At 48.2% G+C, this 19,985-nt stretch overlaps 2 protein-coding genes across 4 annotated transcripts; both read left to right on the top strand.

Annotated features, from left to right (window-relative positions):
* The first annotated feature begins 382 nt into the window (after nt 1-382).
* Nucleotides 383-3,954, top strand: APOA5 (apolipoprotein A5). 2 transcript variants are annotated; one of them, XM_012470454.2, is made up of 4 exons: nt 383-478; nt 1,086-1,166; nt 1,300-1,411; nt 1,919-3,954. In XM_012470454.2, the coding sequence occupies exons 2-4, from the start codon at nt 1,118-1,120 to the stop codon at nt 2,856-2,858; spliced, it is 1,101 nt and encodes a 366-aa protein (XP_012325877.1). In that variant the 5' UTR covers nt 383-478; nt 1,086-1,117; the 3' UTR covers nt 2,859-3,954. The 2 variants fall into 2 exon arrangements, with proteins under 2 accessions (XP_012325877.1, XP_012325878.1); XM_012470455.2 differs by lacking the exon at nt 383-478 and adding an exon at nt 588-614.
* Nucleotides 3,955-4,757: 803 nt separating this feature from the next.
* ZPR1 (ZPR1 zinc finger) lies at nt 4,758-14,087 on the top strand. Of its 2 annotated transcripts, none has more exons than XM_012470457.3 (14): nt 4,758-5,147; nt 5,674-5,835; nt 6,252-6,342; nt 6,716-6,786; nt 7,424-7,510; nt 7,667-7,789; nt 8,149-8,196; nt 8,373-8,439; nt 8,845-8,915; nt 9,654-9,743; nt 10,232-10,342; nt 11,016-11,102; nt 12,690-12,755; nt 13,468-14,087. In XM_012470457.3, exons 2-14 carry the CDS (start codon nt 5,677-5,679, stop codon nt 13,600-13,602), a joined length of 1,206 nt encoding a protein of 401 aa, XP_012325880.2. In that variant the 5' UTR covers nt 4,758-5,147; nt 5,674-5,676; the 3' UTR covers nt 13,603-14,087. The 2 variants fall into 2 exon arrangements, with proteins under 2 accessions (XP_012325880.2, XP_012325879.2); XM_012470456.3 differs by lacking the exon at nt 4,758-5,147 and adding an exon at nt 5,331-5,501.
* Nucleotides 14,088-19,985: the final 5,898 nt, after the last annotated feature.

Raw genomic sequence — 19,985 nt, 5'->3', positions numbered from 1 at the left:
TTGCTCCAGTTCCTGGGGCTCACAGTCCTTGGCCCAGGTGCCTCTTGCCATCTCATCTTCACCCTGCCTAGCTTCCCTTGCTTGTTCCAGGATTTTTTCACAAAGAGGGACATGGAAGGTTCTTTAACCCTATGAATACTGGCTCTCCCCAGGCTGCCTGAGGAGCCTGTAGTGGAGCTGTCAGGGGCTGCTCAGGCTCTGGCTGGCAGCTGGACACTGTCTCTGTCTTGCTGGCAGGGACACAGTGCCTCTGAGTAGTTGTGTAAGAAGGGGCCCTTGGCAGATAAACAGGCCCTTCTCTATTGGTGGGCCAGCCAGCAGGTCAGTGGGAAGGTTAAAGGTCACAAGGTTTGGGGGAAACTGGGTAAGGAGTTCAACCCCATTCCCAGTAAAGCTTCTAGGAAACACTTCTCTACTGGGGCAGCCCCTGACACCAGGGCACTCATTAACCCTCTGGGTGCCAGAGAAAGAGCAGGAGGTAAGTGCTGGGAGGCAGCTGAGGTCAACCTCTTTTGAACCTCCACGTGGTATTTACTCAGAGCAATTGGTGCCAGGGGCTCAGGGCCCTGGTGTATAAAGCAGAATGTTTGCTCTCTGTGCCCAGATGTGAGCAGGTGAGCAGCTGGGGCAGAGGGACGGGGGTCGCAGCCCTAAGGGAGGGTATTGCAGGTGGCCTCAGGGGAGAGCCTGGTGCTCCCCTAAGACCTCCTCTTGGAGCACTTTGGCAGAGTTGCTTCTTTGCCCTCGTTATGCCTCAGTTTTTCCCACCATGAAATGGGAGGGAGGGGGACAGGTGGGCAGGGAGAGGTGGTAGAAGTGGCCTAGGGAGCTGCTCCTGGGGTCGGGGACCTTTACGAAGGGGCTAGAGCACATGCTCCTTGCTATCTGACTGAGGTGGCAAGGGCACACCCTCTCCCCGTGTCTGAGGAAGACACCCCAGCCTCCTTGACTCACCTAGGTCAGGCCTCTTGAGCCCCAACAGCTCTGTGCTCCCCACTCGAAGGAAGGGTTAACAGGATTTCGGGCAGTTATCCCTGGAGAGGCCCCCGGGTCATGTCCCTTCCTCTGCTTCTTCCCCTAACCAGGCCTCCCTCCACTTGCCTTCTCAGAGCAGATAATGGCAAGCATGGCTGCCGTGCTCACCTGGGCTCTGGCTCTCCTCTCAGGTGGGTCTCCGACCCTGACTTCAACGTGGGGGTGTGGGTGGGGGCTGGCCTGAGGGCCCTGTCCACACTGGGGGCCCTGTCCACCCTGGGGGGAGGAGAGCCCAGGCCCTGATCACCCAGTGCCTCTCCGCAGCATTTTCGGCCACCCAGGCACGGAAAGGCTTCTGGGACTACTTCCGCCAGACCAGCGGGGACAAAGGCAGGATGGAGCAGATCCATCAGCAGAAGATGGCTCGTGAACCCGCGTGAGTGCCCAGGGGAAGGGGTGTGGGTGAAGGGAGGAGACAGCTGGGCCATGCCATAATGCCCTGCCTCTGTGGCCCCTGTTGGGACAGAGGAAAGGAGCAGTGCTAGGTCTGCCTGCAGATCCCGGCCATCCTGGGCTCTTCAGCGCCCCCTGCCTGCAGCCCCCGCCTTAACAACTCTAGAGCTGTTGTCGTTTTACCACTGAGGCGCGGGACCTGGGATCCACCGGGAGGACCCCTGCTGCGGTCCCCAGAATCAAAGGATGATGTGGTGCATCTATGCTTCTTTGATCAGTGTTGTAGGTCTGGATTTGCATATTCGATGTGTTTATGCTTTGTGTGTGAGGAGTTGTGACTGGCCAGGGTTAGGACAAGAGCCCCTGACTCTGGGGCCAATGCCCTGCGTCCTTGGTTCCCCTAGAGGATCAGTGTGTGATGACTTGGGGACAAGAGAGATGATGGGGGCTAGCAGTCTGACAGCCTGGATATCTGTCCCCTTCTCCCCAGGAGCCTGAAAGACAGCCTTGAGCAAGACCTCAACAATATGAACAAGTTCCTGGAAAAGCTGGGGCCTCTGAGTGGGAGCGAGGCTCCTCGGCTCCCACGGGACCCAGCGGGCATGCGGCAGCAGCTGCAGGAGGAGTTGGAGGAGGTGAGGGCTCGCCTGCAGCCCTACATGGCAGAGGCGCACGAGCTGGTGGGCTGGAATTTGGAGGGCTTGCGGCAGCAGCTGAAGCCCTACACGATGGATCTGATGGAGCAGGTGGCCCTGCGCGTGCAGGAGCTGCAGGAGAAGTTGCGCGTGGTGGGAGAAGATACCAAGGCCCAGCTGCTGGGGGGCGTGGGCGAGGCGCGGGCTTTGCTGCAGGAACTGCAGAGCCGCGTGGTGCACCACACCGGCCGTTTTAAAGAGCTCTTCCACCCGTACGCCGAGAGCCTGGTGAGTGGCATCGGGCGCCACGTGCAGGAACTGCACCACAGTGTGGCTCCGCACACCCCCGCCAGCCCCGCACGCCTCAGCCGCTGCGTGCAGGTGCTCTCCCGCAAACTCACACTCAAGGCCAAGGCTCTGCACGCACGCATCCAACAGAACCTGGACCAGCTGCGTGAAGAGCTTAGCCGCACCTTTGCAGGCACTGGGGCCGAGCAGGGGGCCGGCCCGGACCCCCAGATGCTCTCCGAGGAGGTGCGCCAGCGACTCCAGGCTTTCCGCCAGGACACCTACCTGCAGATCGCTGCCTTCACTCGTGCCATCGACCAGGAGACTGAGGAAGTCCAGCAGCAGCTGGCACCACCTCCACCAGACCACAGCGCCTTTGCCCCAGAGTTTGGACAAATGGACAGTGACAAGGCACTGAGCAAGCTGCAGGCCCGTCTGGATGACCTGTGGGAAGATATCACCTACAGCCTTCATGACCAGGGCCACAGCCATCTGGGGGAGCCCTGAGGGTCTACTTCAGGCCTATTCTCAGCTCCTTGTCTGGGGATCCCTGATCCTGAGCCTCCAGCATGGTTTAGTCCTTGAAAGTGGCCCGTTGGGTGAAGGGTGGAAGGTCCTATGCAGGACAGGGAGGCCACCAAAGGGGCTGCTGTCTCTCGCATATCCAGCCTCCTGAGACTCCCCCATCTGGATGCATTACACTCACCAGGCTTTGCAAACCCAGCTTTCCAGTGCTCATTTGGGAATTCTCATAAGTTGCCTTTTTTTTTTTTTTTAAGAGACGGGGTCTTGCTGTGTTGCCCAGGCTGGAGTGCAGTGGCTATTCACAGGTGTGATCCCACTACTGATCAGCACGGGAGTTTTGACCTGCTCCGTTTCCGACCTGGGCCGGTTCACCCCTCCTTAGGCAACCTGGTGGTCCCCCGCTCCCGGAAGGTCACCATATTGATGCCGAACTTAGTGCGGACACCCAATTGGCATAGCGCACTACGGCCCAGAACTCCTGGGCTCGAGCGATCCTCCCACCTCAGCCTCCTGAGTAGCTGGGACTACAGGCACGTGCCACCGCGCCTGGCAAGTTGCTCCTTTCAAGGGTGAGGGAGTCGGGAGGCAGAAAGGCACCATGCATATGGGGTGATTATCTGCAAGCCTGTTTGCCATGATGCTGGAAGCCTGTGCCACTACATCCTGGAGTTTGGCTCTGGTCACTTCTGGCTGCCTGGTGGCCACTGCTACAGCTGGTCCACAGAGAGAAGCACTTGTATCCCCAGGGCTGCCGTGGTAGCTTCTGTCAGGGGAATAGATGGAAGAAAGGAAAATACCATGGGGAGAACATGTGATGGTGTGTGTATATCCCTGCTGGCTCTGATGCTGGTGGGTACAAAAGGGATGGGGGGTGGGGCTGGGATGGGAAAGGGCAGAGCCCACATTTCCTGACATAGCTCTACACCTAAATAAGGGACTGAACCCTCCAAACTGTGGGAGCTCCTTAAACCCTCTGGGGAGCATACTGTATGCTCTTCCCATCTCCAGCCCCTCCCTCCAGACTCCCAAGCTGAAGCCTAGACTTCTGGCTCAAATGAAATAGATGTTTATGATAGAAGTCTGCCTGGTGTGACTCTCATCTGGACCATGTCTGAAAGCAGTGGCCTCACCACTATCCCCAAAGCACACCCATCACCCACTCCATTTCCCTGCTGCTCTTTCTCATCAACCCCTCCCAGTCCAGGTCTGTCAAAGGGGCTCTGTCTAGGCTCTGCTTCACGGCTCCTGGCTAGACAACGGCTGTCTGTTACACTTGGCGGGAGGCCCTTCCTCTGCATCTGCACTGTTCACTAGCCCACTCTTCACAGGACAGTGTGTATGGAATGCGGGCTGTGTCTGCAGGAGCTGTGGCCCTGGTGGACCTGAGAGTCCTGAGGTGGCCTGTCTCCTTTGTTCCTGCTGTTCTAGAGTTTGAATGGCCTCTTTTTATGCCAGACTGTCTTCTTGGGACTCCCAAACTCTGTCAGTCAGGGGCACCAATTCTCCCCATAGCTCCCCTGGGAACTGTGAAACTGGGGTGTGGTGGGGGAAGTGGAAAGGGTAAGCCTCTTCCCTTTGAACTGTCCTGTCCAGCTCCCTTTCCTCCCAGCTCAGCCTGCTGTCCCAGGGTTCTCAGCACCGCCTGCTCACCAACCCCATAGCACAGACCCCACACATATGTAGGCTCATCATGCCCGCAGGCTGGTCTTCCCTGACACCCTGGATTTTGGCAATGTTGGCAACGGAACTAGGTTGTGGCCCCAGCACCTGGAGAGAGGAAGTGCTAGAAGGGTAGAAACAAAAAAAGTGTTTTTGTTGTTGTTAGGAAACTGGAAAAGCATGGGTCAAGGGGGTGGGCTATGGTGGGGATGAGGAGGTGGGACTGAAAATGAGGGCTGTGTACTTGAGGCTGGGATTGGGGAAGGTACTGATGAGGACAGAACAGGGAATGGGAGGAACAGAAAGGGACAGAGGGATTGAGGGATTGAGAGAGCGGAAGAAGCTGAGCCACCCGGAGGGGGAACCTAGAACGCAGGCATCACGTGGCCCAACACTGGAACCAGGCAGCCAGGCTCCGGGCGCACCTTCTCAGGCATTCCTCAGGGACAAGCCAGGCTCCTTGTCCTCACGGCTCTTGTAAACTGACGTGGAGACCAATAGAACCCTGTGCAGTGGCGTTATTGCGAAGAAGCAAAAAACTGCCCTGGTTCTGAGAGGCCGTCTTGGGGGAAGTGACGACTGAGTTGAGGTGGATCCGGCTGGCGATGGAAGGTTCGAGCCATATAAACCCGGGAACCGGGAGCCCTTGACGACACTGTTCCCCGAGGGCCCGGAGTGTGCGGCCTCTTTAAGAAGGGAGGCGGGGGTGGTGGCAGCTGGCGGAAGTGACGAGAGGGGTGGGGCCGCGAGAGCACCGGAAGTCGGAAGCCGGGGTCTCAACTGCGCGTGGTGGCGATGGCGGCTAGCGGGGCTGTGGAACCGGGGCCCCCGGGGGCTGCTGTCGCCCCTTCGCCCGTTCCGGCCCCGCCGCCCGCCCCGAGTCACCTGTTCCGGCCCATCAGCGCCGAGGACGAGGAGCAGCAGCCCACCGAGATCGAGTCGCTGTGCATGAACTGTTACCGCAATGTGAGGCGGGGGCGCGGCCGCCGACGGCGGGAGGGTAGGGCTTGGGCCGGGACTAGCCGAGGGTTGGACCCAGCCTGATGGGCCCGGCCGGGGACCCCGAGGCGCGCCCGGAGACAGTGGTGGGGACGGGAGTTTCATTGATTCTTTCCTTCGTTGCTTTCTACTTCACCAGGGCATGACGCGACTTCTGCTCACCAAGATTCCCTTCTTCAGAGAAATAATCGTGAGCTCCTTTTCCTGCGAGCACTGTGGCTGGAACAACACGGAGATCCAGTCGGCAGGCAGGATCCAGGACCAGGGAGTGCGCTACACTTTGACCGTCAGGGCTCTGGAGGTGAGAGGACCTCAGAGCAGTTATCTCAGTATTCTAGAGGGAGCTTGGGGACTGGGGTCAGAGCTCGGGTCCAGGCGGTCGGAACTTAAATCCTCCTATGTCTCCTAGCCTTAGTTTCTTTTGTAAAATGGTGCTGGGGTTGTCACCAGCTCAAGTGAGATAAGATTTGTGAAAATGCTTTGTAAGTGTTGTCTGAGGATATGAAATGAGCAGTAGTTGTTATGATTAGTATTTTCACCATTTGGACAGCCTGGCTCACACCACCTGTACTATTCGAAAGGAGCAGTCTGGACCCTGTGGAGTGGAGAGAGGGAGAGACAGCTGGGCTGGGGTCTGATGGAAGGGGACAGTCTGGTTATTGCTTGGAGAAGGTGTTCTGCATCCTCTTTGTACTGAACGTTTAACTTTCTGCCCAGGACATGAACAGAGAAGTGGTGAAGACTGACTCTGCTACCACAAGGATTCCTGAGCTAGATTTTGAAATTCCTGCCTTTAGCCAGAAAGGAGGTAAGTTTAAGATCAGAATATTTGGGCTGTTCACATGTAGCTAGAATCTTACCTTCTTTCTTGCAAACCCCCTGTGCCAGGTCTGATGGTTTGTGTATGGGTTCCAGCATGTAATAATTGTGATCTTCATTGGTTTCTCATGAGTGGAAACAGCTGGAAATGATAGAAAGTAATGGTAAGCCCGTAGTAATGCTTATTATAGAATTTTAGCATTGCTATTATCAGACACGAATGGAACCTTGCACCTGGCCTTCTCATTTTACAGATGAGGAAATAAAGCCCAGAGAGTTCAAGTGAATTGCCCAGGGTCGTACAGGCACTTAATAACAGAGCTAATGCCAAGACACACTTGTCTTTTGTTCTTGTTCACAAGCTCTGACCACTGTTGAAGGATTGGTCACCCGTGCTCTCTCTGGCCTGGAGCAGGACCAGCCTGCACGAAGGGTAAGCTGCGGTTTTCTGATTAGTTGCTTATGTGTATCTGAATAGAGTGTCTCATGTGGCTGAATAGTCTCTGACTAAATGTTGGAGAACTTTTTGGGTAAGCATATGGTGGTGCTGGAGCTGCTAGGATGTTGCATATGTTGTCATTCTTGTCTTTTCTCCTTCCCTCCCCCGGTATATATTCAGGTCTCATCAGACAGACAATATAACATTACCTCTGAAGAGCCTTTCCTAATCCCCTTGGGTTATCTGTGTTTCTTGAGTATTCCATTGCATCTTAGATTTATTATGACAGAAGTAATATACTGTAACTGCATCTTTAGTTATTTATCTCCTTAACTGGCTGGGGAGCCCCATGAGAGTACTGATATATTTACTCTCATATATCTAACCTGGCGTGAATGCCTGGGCTAAATGATTGAATGAGTGAGAAAAATGAGGCTTACCTGTCACCACCCATCAACTTCAGCCTTGTTTGCTACATCTCATTGTGAAGCCTGAGTCACTCTGTTTCCACTCACACAGAGACAGGTGGTGACTTCCTAATGGAAGTAATATGGGCATGACAAGGGGCAGGGCATAAGGCATCCCTTTACTCTGTTCATGGGGCTGATGCTTTACTCTCTGTTCATGGCAGGCAAACAAAGATGCCACAGCTGAAAGAATTGATGAGTTCATTGTCAAACTGAAAGATCTAAAGCAAGTAACCTCTCCTTTCACTCTGGTGAGTGTTAAGAGACTGGAGTCGCCCTTGATTGGGGAGGAGGGACCATTAAGTCTGCTGGGATTTTCCACTGTGGTGCCTGAGTGGTCTGATGGTAGGTGATGTAGGATTGTTTGATTTCCTGTTGCAGTGACCCTCTCTTCACCCATTTGTTAGATCATCGATGATCCCTCAGGGAACAGCTTTGTGGAAAACCCACATGCTCCTCAGAAAGATGATGCCCTGGTGATCACACACTACAACCGGACCCGACAGCAGGAAGAGATGCTGGGGCTCCAAGTAAGTGGACTGAAGGATCCGGAGAATGCTCTGGAATTACCGTGTACTCCGGATTGCTTGGAGTCAGTGGGAACTGATTTTGCTGCTGCTGCTCTGTGTGCCCTGTCTCAGCTTGTTTGTGCTTCTCATCTTGCTCATGTCCAGGACTTGGGTAAACGTCACAGAAAGGATGGCAGTGGCTGTGATTCTGCCTTAAGCTCTGTTCTTCCCTTGCTTAGGGCTTTAATTTCTGGTTTCTTTAACTGATGAGATGGTACCTGACATAAGTGAGCCAGAGCATTTTCTTCCACTCCAGGACAGGGTGTTGGGGATACTGAGGTATACCTGCCAGCTTGTGATGTGTGTCTTTGCTATTTTAGGCAGAAGCACCAGCAGAGAAGCCAGAAGAGGAAGATCTCAGAAATGAAGTGAGTCACATTGGCTACTGGTGAGGAAGGAGCAGAGTTATGGGCTGAGACTGATGCTATTCAGTGTCTGTCTTCTTGCCACCAACACAGATGACCACCAGCATACGGACTGAGTGTCGTCAGTCTGAACATCCCATCTGGGAGGGCTCACCCTTTGTCCCCGTATTGTATTCCAGGTGCTCCAGTTCAACACAAACTGCCCAGAATGCAATGCCCCGGCTCAGACTAACATGAAGCTAGTACGTATCTTTTGCCAAGCAGTTGGGTTGCTCTTCATCTGACTCAGGCATGAAGATTATAATCAGGTTGGGAGCATCCCTTTTAAGGAGAGCATGGGCTGTATACCCAGTGATAAGGAGGATATTGTCTTTGATTAGACCGTGTACCTTGGCTTTTGGGTTCAAAGAGAAACTTAGGCCATGGTCTCTAGACTGTGTGTGGTGTGGTCTGAGCCATGCCTTCAAACATGTGAACAGCGGTCACCAGGGGCTGGGAACTTGTCCTCTTCTGGAGGACTCTGGACTGCCTCTTGTGAATATTTCCAGCAGTTCTGGGACCAGCATTTGTTTGTGTGGGGTTTGGCTTTGTTTTTCTTCAGATGGTGGTCTTGTTCTCCTTGGAGTAGATTTCCTTAACTCCATTTTCCAGAAATCCCTCACTTTAAGGAGGTTATCATCATGGCTACCAACTGCGAGAACTGCGGGCATCGGACCAATGAGGTGGGTGGGCACCATTATTTGGGAAGAAGACTAGCTTAAGGTAACCCCCTTTTAACTATCATTCTTCCTAAGTCTGCTTCAGGACTCGGGCAGGGGGTGTGGAGCAGGTTGGGTCTTTTTCTTAGGTCTAGTGTAGGGTGAGGAGCCCTTGAAGGAAGGGGATATTAGCCTAGAGAAGGATTAGAGATTCCATAACTTGTTTAAGACATATTAAAGGTTGATTATATGGAAGACCCACTCCTTAGAGGTGTGGAAGTTCAGGGAGGCAAATTTTGATTTCACAATGAAAAACTTAACAGAGCTGTCTGAAAATAGAATGGGCTGCCTTGGAGGATTATAAATTCCCTTCCCCTGAGTGTATCTGAGTATAAGCTAATTAAATTCTTAAACCAGACTATTATAAAGGAGATCCACACACTGGATGCAGTGGATGAAAGGACTGGATAAATGCTTAAAACTCTTTCAACCCCAAGAGTCAGTTCTTTTGTTTTTGTTTTTTTAGGGTAAATTCAGTGTTTGTTGGCAATTTGTGATAAGTTTTGGCATGTTACCGGGGTTGGGCACTGCTCCTGGCCAGCTCTTGGTTTTTTTGGTTTGGGTGACTGCTGTTTAGAAGGCTCTGTCTTTGGTAGCTATTAGTGGGCCTAACTGATTGGAGGTCCAAGCCTACATTCCAAGTCTCCTGGGTACCAAGTGAGGCTCGGGGTCTTCTCTCTGTTGCTTCTGTTACCTATGCAGGTGAAATCTGGAGGAGCAGTAGAAGCCTTGGGCACCAGGATTACCCTCCACATCACAGATCCCTCAGATATGACCAGAGACCTCCTCAAGGTAACAGTCTGCTTGGGAAAGTGTCCTCATAAGTTAGATAAGCTATCTCTATTTAGGGGAAGCTGTGTTTTAGAAATAATGTTCAGGGACATGAGATATGTCCTACTTCCCTGGCTTTGAGGACCCCTGAGCAGAGGGGGTTCATTCAAGGTTGGAATTGCAGATTTAGAAGGTGGCCTGTTAGCTCTTTCTGATGACTTGGCAGCTTTTTGGCTTCCAGTATCTATCTGGGCCCTCTTCTCTGTCCCCTAATGAGATGATACCTGACAGCTTGAAGCTATGACTGAGTTTCCCTTTATTAAGTTGGATCTGTTCCCATGGTTCAGATGGACAGGAGTGAGTCTCAAACTTTAACAAGGGAGTCAGAGAAAACTGGGACAGCTGCCCTTGTCCCCAGTCTATCACTGCTGGTATTAACTGGGCAGGAGGCCTCTTGTTGGCTGTTTTTGCTTCTGACTTAAAGCTTAAACTGACGTCTCATCTCACAGTCTGAGACTTGCAGTGTGGCAATCCCAGAGCTAGAATTTGAAATGGGAATGGCCGTCCTTGGGGGCAAGTTCACCACACTGGAAGGGCTGCTGAAAGACATCCGGGAACTGGTGAGTCACCTGAGTAGAGTGTAAACCACCTTTGAGCAGTTTGGCTGTGTGAAAAGGGACTGAAAGACTTCAGACATCCTAGTTTTCGATGTTGATAACTGTGGGTTTCTTTGCCTTAAAGCTGGTTTAAGGGACTTACATATTGTTTTGGATTGTGAAGATAAGTTTGTGGGAAACGTTGAATGGAAATTCCAGGCCTAACTTTGGGACTTTATAGTTATTTTCTGGTCTTGGATAAGTCATTTATTTTACTGTAAATTTAGGGAATGAGGGTCCTTCTAGCACCTAAAACTTCCCAACATAAAAAACATACATGTATGTGTTGACTTAGCCCAAATATTTATCTTCTTGATGAATTATTTCACATGATACCCTGTTGGGCATTTTGTATTTGTAAATTGTACTTTTTCTTTGCCTTTCTTCTCCAAATTAGGATTAGAGATTATATTCTAAGAACATGTTTCTAGATTTTGTTTTACATTGCCAGTTTTGTTATCTTGGCACATTATCCCATAGACTCCTCGGAGTGGCTGCTTTGGTCAGAAAGGTGGTGTGGACTAAATGGAAATGAAGTGTCTGATTGGGCATCCACTGCCACCCCCTGCCTAGTTTATGGCCAGGCCTAACAAACATAAAGCCAGTATTCACACAATTTGGATGTCATTTATTGCAGGTGACCAAAAACCCTTTCACACTGGGCGACAGTTCCAGTCCTGGCCAGACGGAGAAACTGCAGGAGTTTAGCCAGAAGATGGACCAGGTAAGAGGTCGCTGGCCAGTCAGTACTTAGAGTCCTGGGGCTCCAGTGAACAAGAGGCTGCATGCTCATGTCTTGCCACTTTTTGAACATCTAACCGTCATGTTGGGGATTCTTCTGGTTCCCTATATTCCATGTCTTCTTTCTTGTTTTTCACCCTTATTTTGTTGGAGCATCTTTTCCGGTAACTTCCTAGGAAAAAGTGCATGGGAAATAAAATTTCTGGGACCTTCCATGTTTGAACATTTCTGTTACCACACTGGAGTGACTTGGGAATAGGATTCTAGGATAGAAATAATTTTTTACCAGAATTTTGAAGACACTGCTCTGCAGTCTTCCAGTTTGGTAAAGACATTGCACTGCTGTCTTCCAGTTTGGCTGTTGAGAAGTCTGAAGCCATTTTGATTCCTATCTTTTATATGTGACCTAGTCTTGTGATCTCTTTGTCTCCTTTGATGTGGAAGTTTAGGATGTGCCTTGGTGTGGGCTAAGCACTTGGTGGATCTTTGGATCTTTTCAGTCTGGAAAACTCATGTGGTTCAGTTCTAGGAAGCTTTCATGAATTATTCTATTGAGGATTATCTTTTTTTCTGATTATTTTTTCTGTTCTTTCTGAAAACTCCTGGGTTTTAGATACTAGACTTACTTGTCTGGTCTTCTATAATTTACTTTTTTTTTTTTTTTGGTCCTATTTTTAGTTCCTTGGGTTTTTTTTTTTTTTGTTCTACTTTGGGAGATTCCCTCAACTTTATTTTCCAACTCTTCGACTGAGGTTTTCATTTCCACTAAAATTTTTACTTTCCAAAGAGCTTTTAAAAAAATAGCATCCTGTCTTAAGGATGTAGTATTTTTTCTTCTTGAGGATTATTATTATGGTTTTGTTTTTTTAATTTTTTCTGCATGCAGTTTATATAGTACTTCTTGAGAATACTGATGTTGGATTTTTTTTGACATTTTATTCTCCTTGCATCCGATTTTTTCCCCATTTAGTTTCCCAACTTTCAGTTTTAAGGGTTTTGCTCAGATGTCTGATAATCATTGATTGTCTTCTTAAAAGTAGAGGCCTAAAGATCTGAGTAGGGTGAGCCTTGTTGACATGGGACTTAATGCAGGGGGATTTAGCTTAGCCATTTTGTTGAGGTAGCCTCCAATGCCAGAATTGTTAGGTATTTCCTCTTGGGCTGGTCAGATTCCTCTCATCCCCTCAGTGGCTGTTCCATTTCCTGGCCTGAGGGTAAAGGCTTGTCTGGCAGTGTTCTGAGAGCTTTGGGGAAAGGCTGGGGTGTGTATGTATTTTGTTTCCCATAAGCTTACATTCATTTAACCTCCTTGTTCTCGATTCCTTTCCCTCCAGTCTCAACTGGGCCAGCACCCTTCAGTCCACAGGTTGCTGATGTTAGCTTTTCTCACCAGTCCTTATTTTAGATCCTTTCCACTTTACTTTTATAGCTACCTAATTTCACCAATTCTTAAAACTTTTGGGGATTCTGTAATATAAATTGGGTTGGTTCTTGTCTGGCAGACATAGCCCCATTTTTTTGGGGGGCGGATTATGTAAAATTTACTTGCTGTGTTCTCTCTCTCCTTTAGATTATTGAAGGTAATATGAAGGCCCACTTTATTATGGATGATCCAGCAGGAAACAGTTATTTGCAGGTATAGTAGACCTTGTCTGATGTTTCAGAGAGATATATTTTGTGATCTTCCTTGATTATGTATCATTTTCTTAGAAACTGAAAGACTTGATTCCAAATAGGCTGCTTTTTACCAAGGAGGCAGCAGTTAGAAGATGCATAAGGGAGAAAAGAGGAGGGTATGGGAGAGGATTTTTTTTTTAAGTGTATCTAAAGAAGGAAAAAAGGATACTCTGAGGCTTCTTTTTTCCTATAGTCTAGCTCTTGTCCCCAGTTCTGGAGTTTTCATTTTGCAAATCTGATTATGGAGTGAGGAGAAATGGTGCCTTGTCTAGAGGCCGAGATAGGAAACTGAGAGGCTTTAAAAGTTGACTGGGGAGATAGTCTGGTGATTGAGGTACCTTGAACATTTATTGAATACTTGTCATGGGTCAGGCAAAACTCTTGTAAGTTCTTCCCAAGATTAAGACCATTGCCACATGTTTCATAAGAAGGTGCAGATGTGACAAAATAAGTGGATTGTTCCCTGATTCTGGGGCTGGGCTTTTCCACCCCTGGTTCTTGTGGGTACTCTTGCTACCCTCTAGTTCTGTCTAGCCATGGGAAACTGGAGGCCAATAAATAGAAGAAAAAAAACCCAAAGTCATTAAGTTCTTGTGAAAGTGGGAGTTGGAAGCTGCCTGCAGGGAGGGAAGTGGCACGGCGGCACTGACTATCTGTCCTTGACCTTGCAGAATGTGTATGCACCTGAAGATGATCCTGAGATGAAGGTGGAGCGTTACAAGCGCACTTTTGACCAAAATGAGGAGCTAGGGCTCAATGACATGAAGACAGAGGGCTATGAGGCAGGCCTGGCTCCACAACGGTAGCAGTGGGTGGGTCAAGAGCCAGCCTCCAGCGCTGCTCATTCTTCAGGTTATTTATTAGTATTAGAAGGCTGGGAGTGCCCTCCCCACCAGCCCTTGCCCATGGTGGGAAGGACATCCTGGTCTGAGTCAGAGATCTAGGCACACTTTCTAAACAGCTTGTGATGCAAATGCGAGCCTATTGTGTTACTTGACCTTATTTTGGAGGTTTTGAATTGGCCTAGAAAGAAACCCAGAAATGAACCGGGGGTATGTCATGATCACTTTTTACATAGCAAGTCTATGCCCTCCCTCCACATAATGCTCTGTCCTCTTAAGGTTGGAACTCTGAAGTTGGAGAAGTTGGAATAAATTTACACCTGGAGTTTGGTTGTCGGTTCTGAATATTGTAAAACACTGACTTTCAACAGCAAAGGAGTCTCCTGAGGGGAGACTGAGTCCAGCACAAGTGAAGGAGTTAACCATTAAAATGATGACTTTCAAACTGGCCTCTGTATTGGCTCTATCCTTGTTTGATATCATGCTGTTAGAATTCAGCCTCCTAAAGAAAGTTTTCCTGTGCATCCACTGTAATTTGGGGATTGCAGCTGGCATTTAATTCATTCCTTCAACAGATGCTTGCTTGTCTACTTTATGCCAAGCACACTGCAGAACAGAGGACATCATAAATCTCTTTTATGGAACTTTAAGTCTAGTGGGGAAAAATGACAACAAACGGATCAGGAAAACAGTACACGTAGGAATGTAAAGCAGAGAAGGGGGCTGGCTGTGCAAGGAGAGGGGAAGTAAGGAAGATCTTCTGAACAAGAAGGTGATCGTTTGACATTTGGGCAAAGCTGAGGAGGTCAGGGAGTGAGCCGTGTGGGTAGCTGGGGGAAGAGATTTCCCGGCAGAACTGCAAATGCAAGAGCTGTGAGGTTAGAGCCAGTGGGATTATCTGATCAGTTAGCCCCACTCTCAGTTAAAAATGGCAAAACATGTTCAACCAGAGAGACAGGAAGCCATCTGCAGTTGTTCTGAAAGTTAAGGCCCAGTGAGCACTCTGCTGCTCAGGCCCTGGACTTGCTAGCCGGTGCTCTTTGCACTATAGTCTGCTGCCTTTCATAAATAAAAGGTGACTCCTGCAGTGCAGACTGCAGGGTATTTGTTCGATAAAGACCAGTTCATTGGTCTTTATTAAGATAACATCTTTTAATTAAGATGTTATCATAAACCTTATTGCGTTGTGTTGCAAACAACTCTGAAGAATGATTTAGAGATGACTTAGCAATCAGACATCTACTCTCACTGCTCTATTAAACTATTCTCAAAGGTCACAAGTGATTTTCCACTTGGGAAATGTTACCTCTTTCTGTCACATTTGATAGTGGACCGTCTCTTCTTAACCCTTCTCTTGGCTCTCCATACCCTTGGTTTTCCCTTCACTTTGAATCTTTCTTATTTGGACACTCTGCCTCCTCCCTTTTCCTGAAATATATTTGTTTCCAAGAGTTATGCTTTCAGACATCTTTCCGTATCAGATTCTTTAGCGTCTTACTATCACGTGGGACTAACTTCCAGACCCATATCTCTAATTTCTGTAAGTGAGGGTGGGAGTAAGATGTTTGGAGACTCAGGTTAGCAAATGACTCATTCAAACTATAAAGCTTCAGTACTTTTAGTAACCTTACAGGCAACTAGTCTACCCTAAGAGATTATCCTGGCACAGTGGCTCACACCTGTAATCCCAGCACTTTGGGAGGCTGAGGCGGGCGGATCATGAGGTTAGGAGTTTGAGACCAGCCTGACCAACATGGTGAAACCCTGTCTCTACTAAAAATACAAAAAAATTGGCCAGGCATGGTGGTGCACACCTATAATCCCAGCTACTCGGGAGGCTGAGGCAGGAGAATCACTTGAACCTGGGAGGAGGTGGAGGTTGCAGTGAGTGAGCCAAGATCGTGCCACTGCACTCCAGCCTGGGCGACAGAGTGAGACTCTGTCTCAAAAAAAAAAAAAAAAAAAATTTCTAGATATGTTTCCAGCTGAATTGGGAATCTAAGTTTACCAGGCAACCCTTCATTTGGTCTCTTAGGTAGACTTCCCCATAGTGTAGGTGTGCTCTGTTAAGATAAACCCCACTATCAGGTTCATTTTCCATTGTGAAGGAAAAAAAAATGGCACTCCAGCTTATTACCGAATCTATTGTGAGTTTGGTTGGTGCGAGGCAGTCTCAGAATTCACCCGGTTCCTGGGAAATGACCTGAGTTTCTGAACTTGCAAAGACTGAGGACCAGGTGCCAGCCCAGGATAACCCAACTAAGGCACTTCCTGCCCTTTGATGACAAGGCATTCTTCAGTTTCATACCCTTTTCTTGAAGCATCTCTCAGCTCCTTTCTCATTTCATAAAGAGTGTCAGGATGGGAGCTTACATTTAGTTAACTGGGTCTTGCTCCACAGCCCCTAGCATATGACACATGGTTAGTAAAATCTGTTAAAATTGTCCATCCTAGATCAAACTCTATGAGGACACTAGGGATAACATCTATAGGTAGTAAGGTATGGAAAGGGTCTTGCTTTAAGGCCAGGGCAGGTGAGACAGTCAAAAGTGCCAGGCCAAGAACATGTAGATTGTTTCATAGCCACAAGAGTAAAATTTAAGTGGTAAGTTTTGTGATTGTGTTAAAAAAAGAAAGTGGTTTGTGTGTGAGGGCACGCCTCCTGCTTTCATGGTTCAAGTATGTGAAATGCAGCCATGTTCAGTCATTAGACCTGTGAATGAACATACAGGTAGGTACTGAATGTACATCTGTGTCAAGATGAGTGAGTGGAGGAATGAAGTGAGTGCTGGGAGCAAGTATGAAGGGCAGTTGACTTGGCCAACAGAAAGCTAATGATTTTAATGATGGCAACACTTGGCCAGGCGCGGTGGCTCACGCCTGTAATCCCAGCACTTTGGGAGGCTGTGGCGGGTGGATCATCTGAGGTCGGGAGTTCGAGACTAGCCTGACCAACATGGAGAAACTCCGTCTCTACTAAAAATACAAAATTAGCCGGGTGTGGTGGTGCCCTGTAATCCCAGCTTCTTGGGAGGCTGAGGCAGGAGAATCTCTTGAACCCAGGAGGCGGAGGTTGTGGTGAGCCAAAGATTGCACCATTGCACTCCAGCCTCGGCAATAGCACTGAAACTGTCTCAAAAAAAAAAAAAAAAAAAAAAAAAAGGCAACACTTTTTTTGTTCTAACATCAGTATATTTCCTTCTTTGTACACCTGTGGTATGTGCCTGATGCTCACTGCAGAGAATGGTGCCTCTGCTTACATTTAAGGCAGTAGTGGTTAAGACTACTTGGCTTTATTCTTATTAAAAACATTTTTTACACACTTCTTTTTAAGGCAAATGGCAGTGTTTCCAATGGTGAAGAGAAAAAAAGCTACTGCTTATTTTGTGTGTTCACCTCAGAGTTTAGTATTGGCACTTCCAATACTTGCTTTCCTATTCTGTAAAAAGGGGATAATTGGGGCTTTGTAGAGTTTTGTAAGGATTAAATGAGTTAATGATGAAGTGCTTTTGTATATACTTTCTCTCATATTATCCTCACAAAAATTCTAAAGTGTTTATTTCTGCGTTAACTCATTTTTGGGAAAAGGCACCTATCAATAAACAAAATTATCCGCATTTTACAGGTGACAAAACAGCCTCAGAGAGGCTAGGTAATTTCCAGTAGGAAGTAGAGCTTTTTTTTTTTTTGAGGTGGAGTTTTGCTCTGTTTCCCAGGCTGGAGTGCAGTGACGAGATCTTGGCTCACCACAATCTCTGTCTCCTGGGTTCAAGTGATTCTCCTGCCTCAGCCTCCCGAGCAGTTGGGACTACAGGTGCACACCAGCATGCCCAGTTAATTTTTGTATTTTTAGTGGAGATGGGTTTTTTTTTTTTTTCTGAGATGGAGTTTTGCTCTTGTTACCCCAGGCTGGAGTGCAATGGCGTGATCTCAGCTCACCGCAACCTCCACCTCCTGAGTTCAGGCAATTCTCCTGCCTCAGCCTCCTGAGTAGCTGGGATTACAGGCACGCGCCACCATGCCCAGCTAATTTTTTGTATTTTTAGTAGAGACGGGGTTTCACCATGTTGACCAGGATGGTCTCGATCTCTTGACCGTGTGATCCACCCGCCTCGGCCTCCCAAAGTGCTGGGATTACAGGCGTGAGCCACCGCGCCTGGCCCGAGATGGGGTTTCACTATGTTGGTCACGCTGGTCTCGAACTCCCGACCTCGTGATCTGCCTGCCTCCGCCTCCCAAAGTGCTGGGATTACAGGTGTGAGTCACCATCCCTAGCTGGAAGTAGAGCTTCTAAGAGGAAGTGTCAAACTCAGGCCAACCAGACTCTGAAAGCTGAGCTCTGAGTATTTTGAGCTCAACTCCACAATTACTGCATAGCATCTAATCCTGCTTAACTGCCCTGCAGGGTAGGGTGGAGACACCTGGGTCTTGTCAGGCTAAGGGACTGGGTAGGATGGGTAGCGGTGGAATTGAAAAAAACAAGTGGGAAGAAGATGGGTGGGCGGAAGTTGAGAGGGCTATATTGGCAGTGTTCACTGGAGCAGAAGTGTGAGGCTTTCTGAATGCCTGCTGACACCAGGATAGGGCAGGGCTGTGCAGTACAGTTTAAGATACACCAAACTGGACTAGAAGCCAAGGCAGGGTTGTGTATGGGGTATGCCTGGGGCCCTCCAGCTAGTGAAGCCTTATCCTCTCAATTCAGTGTCCTCGTGTCACAAGCCCTCAGAGACCCAACCTGCTTTCCTTCTGGAACTGTGATGCAACTACTCACCATGGCCCACTGGGTAAAATTCATGCTTCAAGACTGTGATCCCCAAGCCTGTTTTGTATTATATGAGTAAAGAATTTTTAAAAGGCTTATCCCAAGATATGTATATTTATTTATAAAGTAAAACTATGCCTGCTTGACTAATATATTAAAACAGTGAACTTTTTGGCTCTTGGTCCAAGAAACTATTGTCTGCACTTCTGTTTAGTTGTGTATAGCATGCACAAATTCTGTCAGAAGGCTGTGATTTAGTAGCACTAAAACTTCTCTCTCAAATGGTACAAATATTCAGTTTAAAGACAAGTTCTGGGGATCTAATGTACAACATGTTGACTATAGCTAATAATTCCGTATTGTTTACTTGAAATTTGCTAAGACAAATTTGCTTAAGTGCCCCCCCAACCCAAGTAGCACATAAGTAAGTCTAGTAAAGGATGTTTTAATTAATTTGATTTTGGTTATCATTACACAATGTGTAAGTATACCCAATCATCACACTGTACACCTTGAATACCTATAATTTTTATTTGTCAAATAACCTCATAAGGCTGGGGAAAAACGATAAAAAAGTGACAAAAATCTTAACATATATGATGAGGTAAAAAGATGTTATATTTCAAGAAATTTGGATGACTTTGCTAGCCTCTACTCCCAAGAGTCACGTTCTGGCTATGTGAAGTTGAACAACTTCCTTAATCTTGCCAGCCTTCAGTTCTTATTTGTAAAATATGATAATGAAACAATTTGAGAATTGTGAGGGTTAAATAATTTAAGTTGCTCTTAATCCCCTGCAAAGAAGAAAGTCTTTTCTTTCCTCCCAAAACTTGAGTGTTAGTATTCATTCTCTCTGGTTTCTTTCTTTTGCTGTGCTGAAAATACATCCAGGTCCTTTTCGTTGGCAATATTTTATCAATGCTATACATTTTCTAGTGTTCCCCCCCGCGCCCCCCGTTCTCTCTTGAAGGAAATATATTTTTCAAGAGATAACTGAGGTGGTCGGTGGGGAACTTGTAATACAACACTAGAAGAGTTTACACAGGTCTTAGAAACCACGTTTTTCATAGTAATTGTGTTGGTTTGCACTTCCTGGCTTCCTTTCTCGAACGGTAGGTATCTGGAAGCCTAGTAGGGCAGATTCTTCCCACTTAAAGATACGTATAAAAATAATGAGACCTGCCTGGGCAACATAGCGAGACCCCATTCTCCACAAAAAGAAAAAAAAAAAAAGACAAAACAAAAATAATAACGAACATAGTTCCGATGACCATGTGCCCAAACGCTCTGCGCACTTCACACAGTAGTGTCATCTCAGCCTGTGACCATTCCGAGTTAGGTGCCGGGATTCTCCCCGTTTTGTGATAACTTGCCCGAGGTCGCACAGCTAGCTGGCTATGGAACCAGTATTCAAATTCCGCTACGCTGCAGCCCGTTGCCCTTGCTCTGGAACTTAGGCAGACGCTGGGGGCGGGGTCTTGCAGGGACAGGTTGTGGCCTCATGGCCAGAACAGCGCCTGTGGCGGTTGGATGGATGGGTAGGTGGGTGGGTGGATGAAGAGAAGAAACCTGGTGGCGTCGTCCC

Source organism: Aotus nancymaae, unplaced genomic scaffold (genome assembly GCF_030222135.1).
Source record: "Aotus nancymaae isolate 86718 unplaced genomic scaffold, 86718_ANA_hifiasm-v0.15.2.pri h1tg000012l, whole genome shotgun sequence".
Classification (NCBI taxonomy): domain Eukaryota; kingdom Metazoa; phylum Chordata; class Mammalia; order Primates; family Aotidae; genus Aotus; species Aotus nancymaae.
Note: the sequence above shows the minus strand (reverse complement) of the source record. Positions and strands in the feature narration are given on the sequence as shown.

Coding starts and splice junctions, on each gene's coding strand:
- APOA5 (XM_012470454.2), top strand. CDS start 1,118: ATGGCAAGCATGGCTGCCGTGCTCACCTGGGCTCTGGCTCTCCTCTCA. Junction 1,167..1,299: donor GGCTCTGGCTCTCCTCTCAG/GTGGGTCTCCGA, acceptor GCCTCTCCGCAG/CATTTTCGGCCACCCAGGCA. Junction 1,412..1,918: donor AAGATGGCTCGTGAACCCGC/GTGAGTGCCCAG, acceptor CCTTCTCCCCAG/GAGCCTGAAAGACAGCCTTG.
- ZPR1 (XM_012470456.3), top strand. CDS start 5,331: ATGGCGGCTAGCGGGGCTGTGGAACCGGGGCCCCCGGGGGCTGCTGTC. Junction 7,511..7,666: donor TAACCTCTCCTTTCACTCTG/GTGAGTGTTAAG, acceptor CCCATTTGTTAG/ATCATCGATGATCCCTCAGG. Junction 11,103..12,689: donor TTAGCCAGAAGATGGACCAG/GTAAGAGGTCGC, acceptor TCTCTCCTTTAG/ATTATTGAAGGTAATATGAA.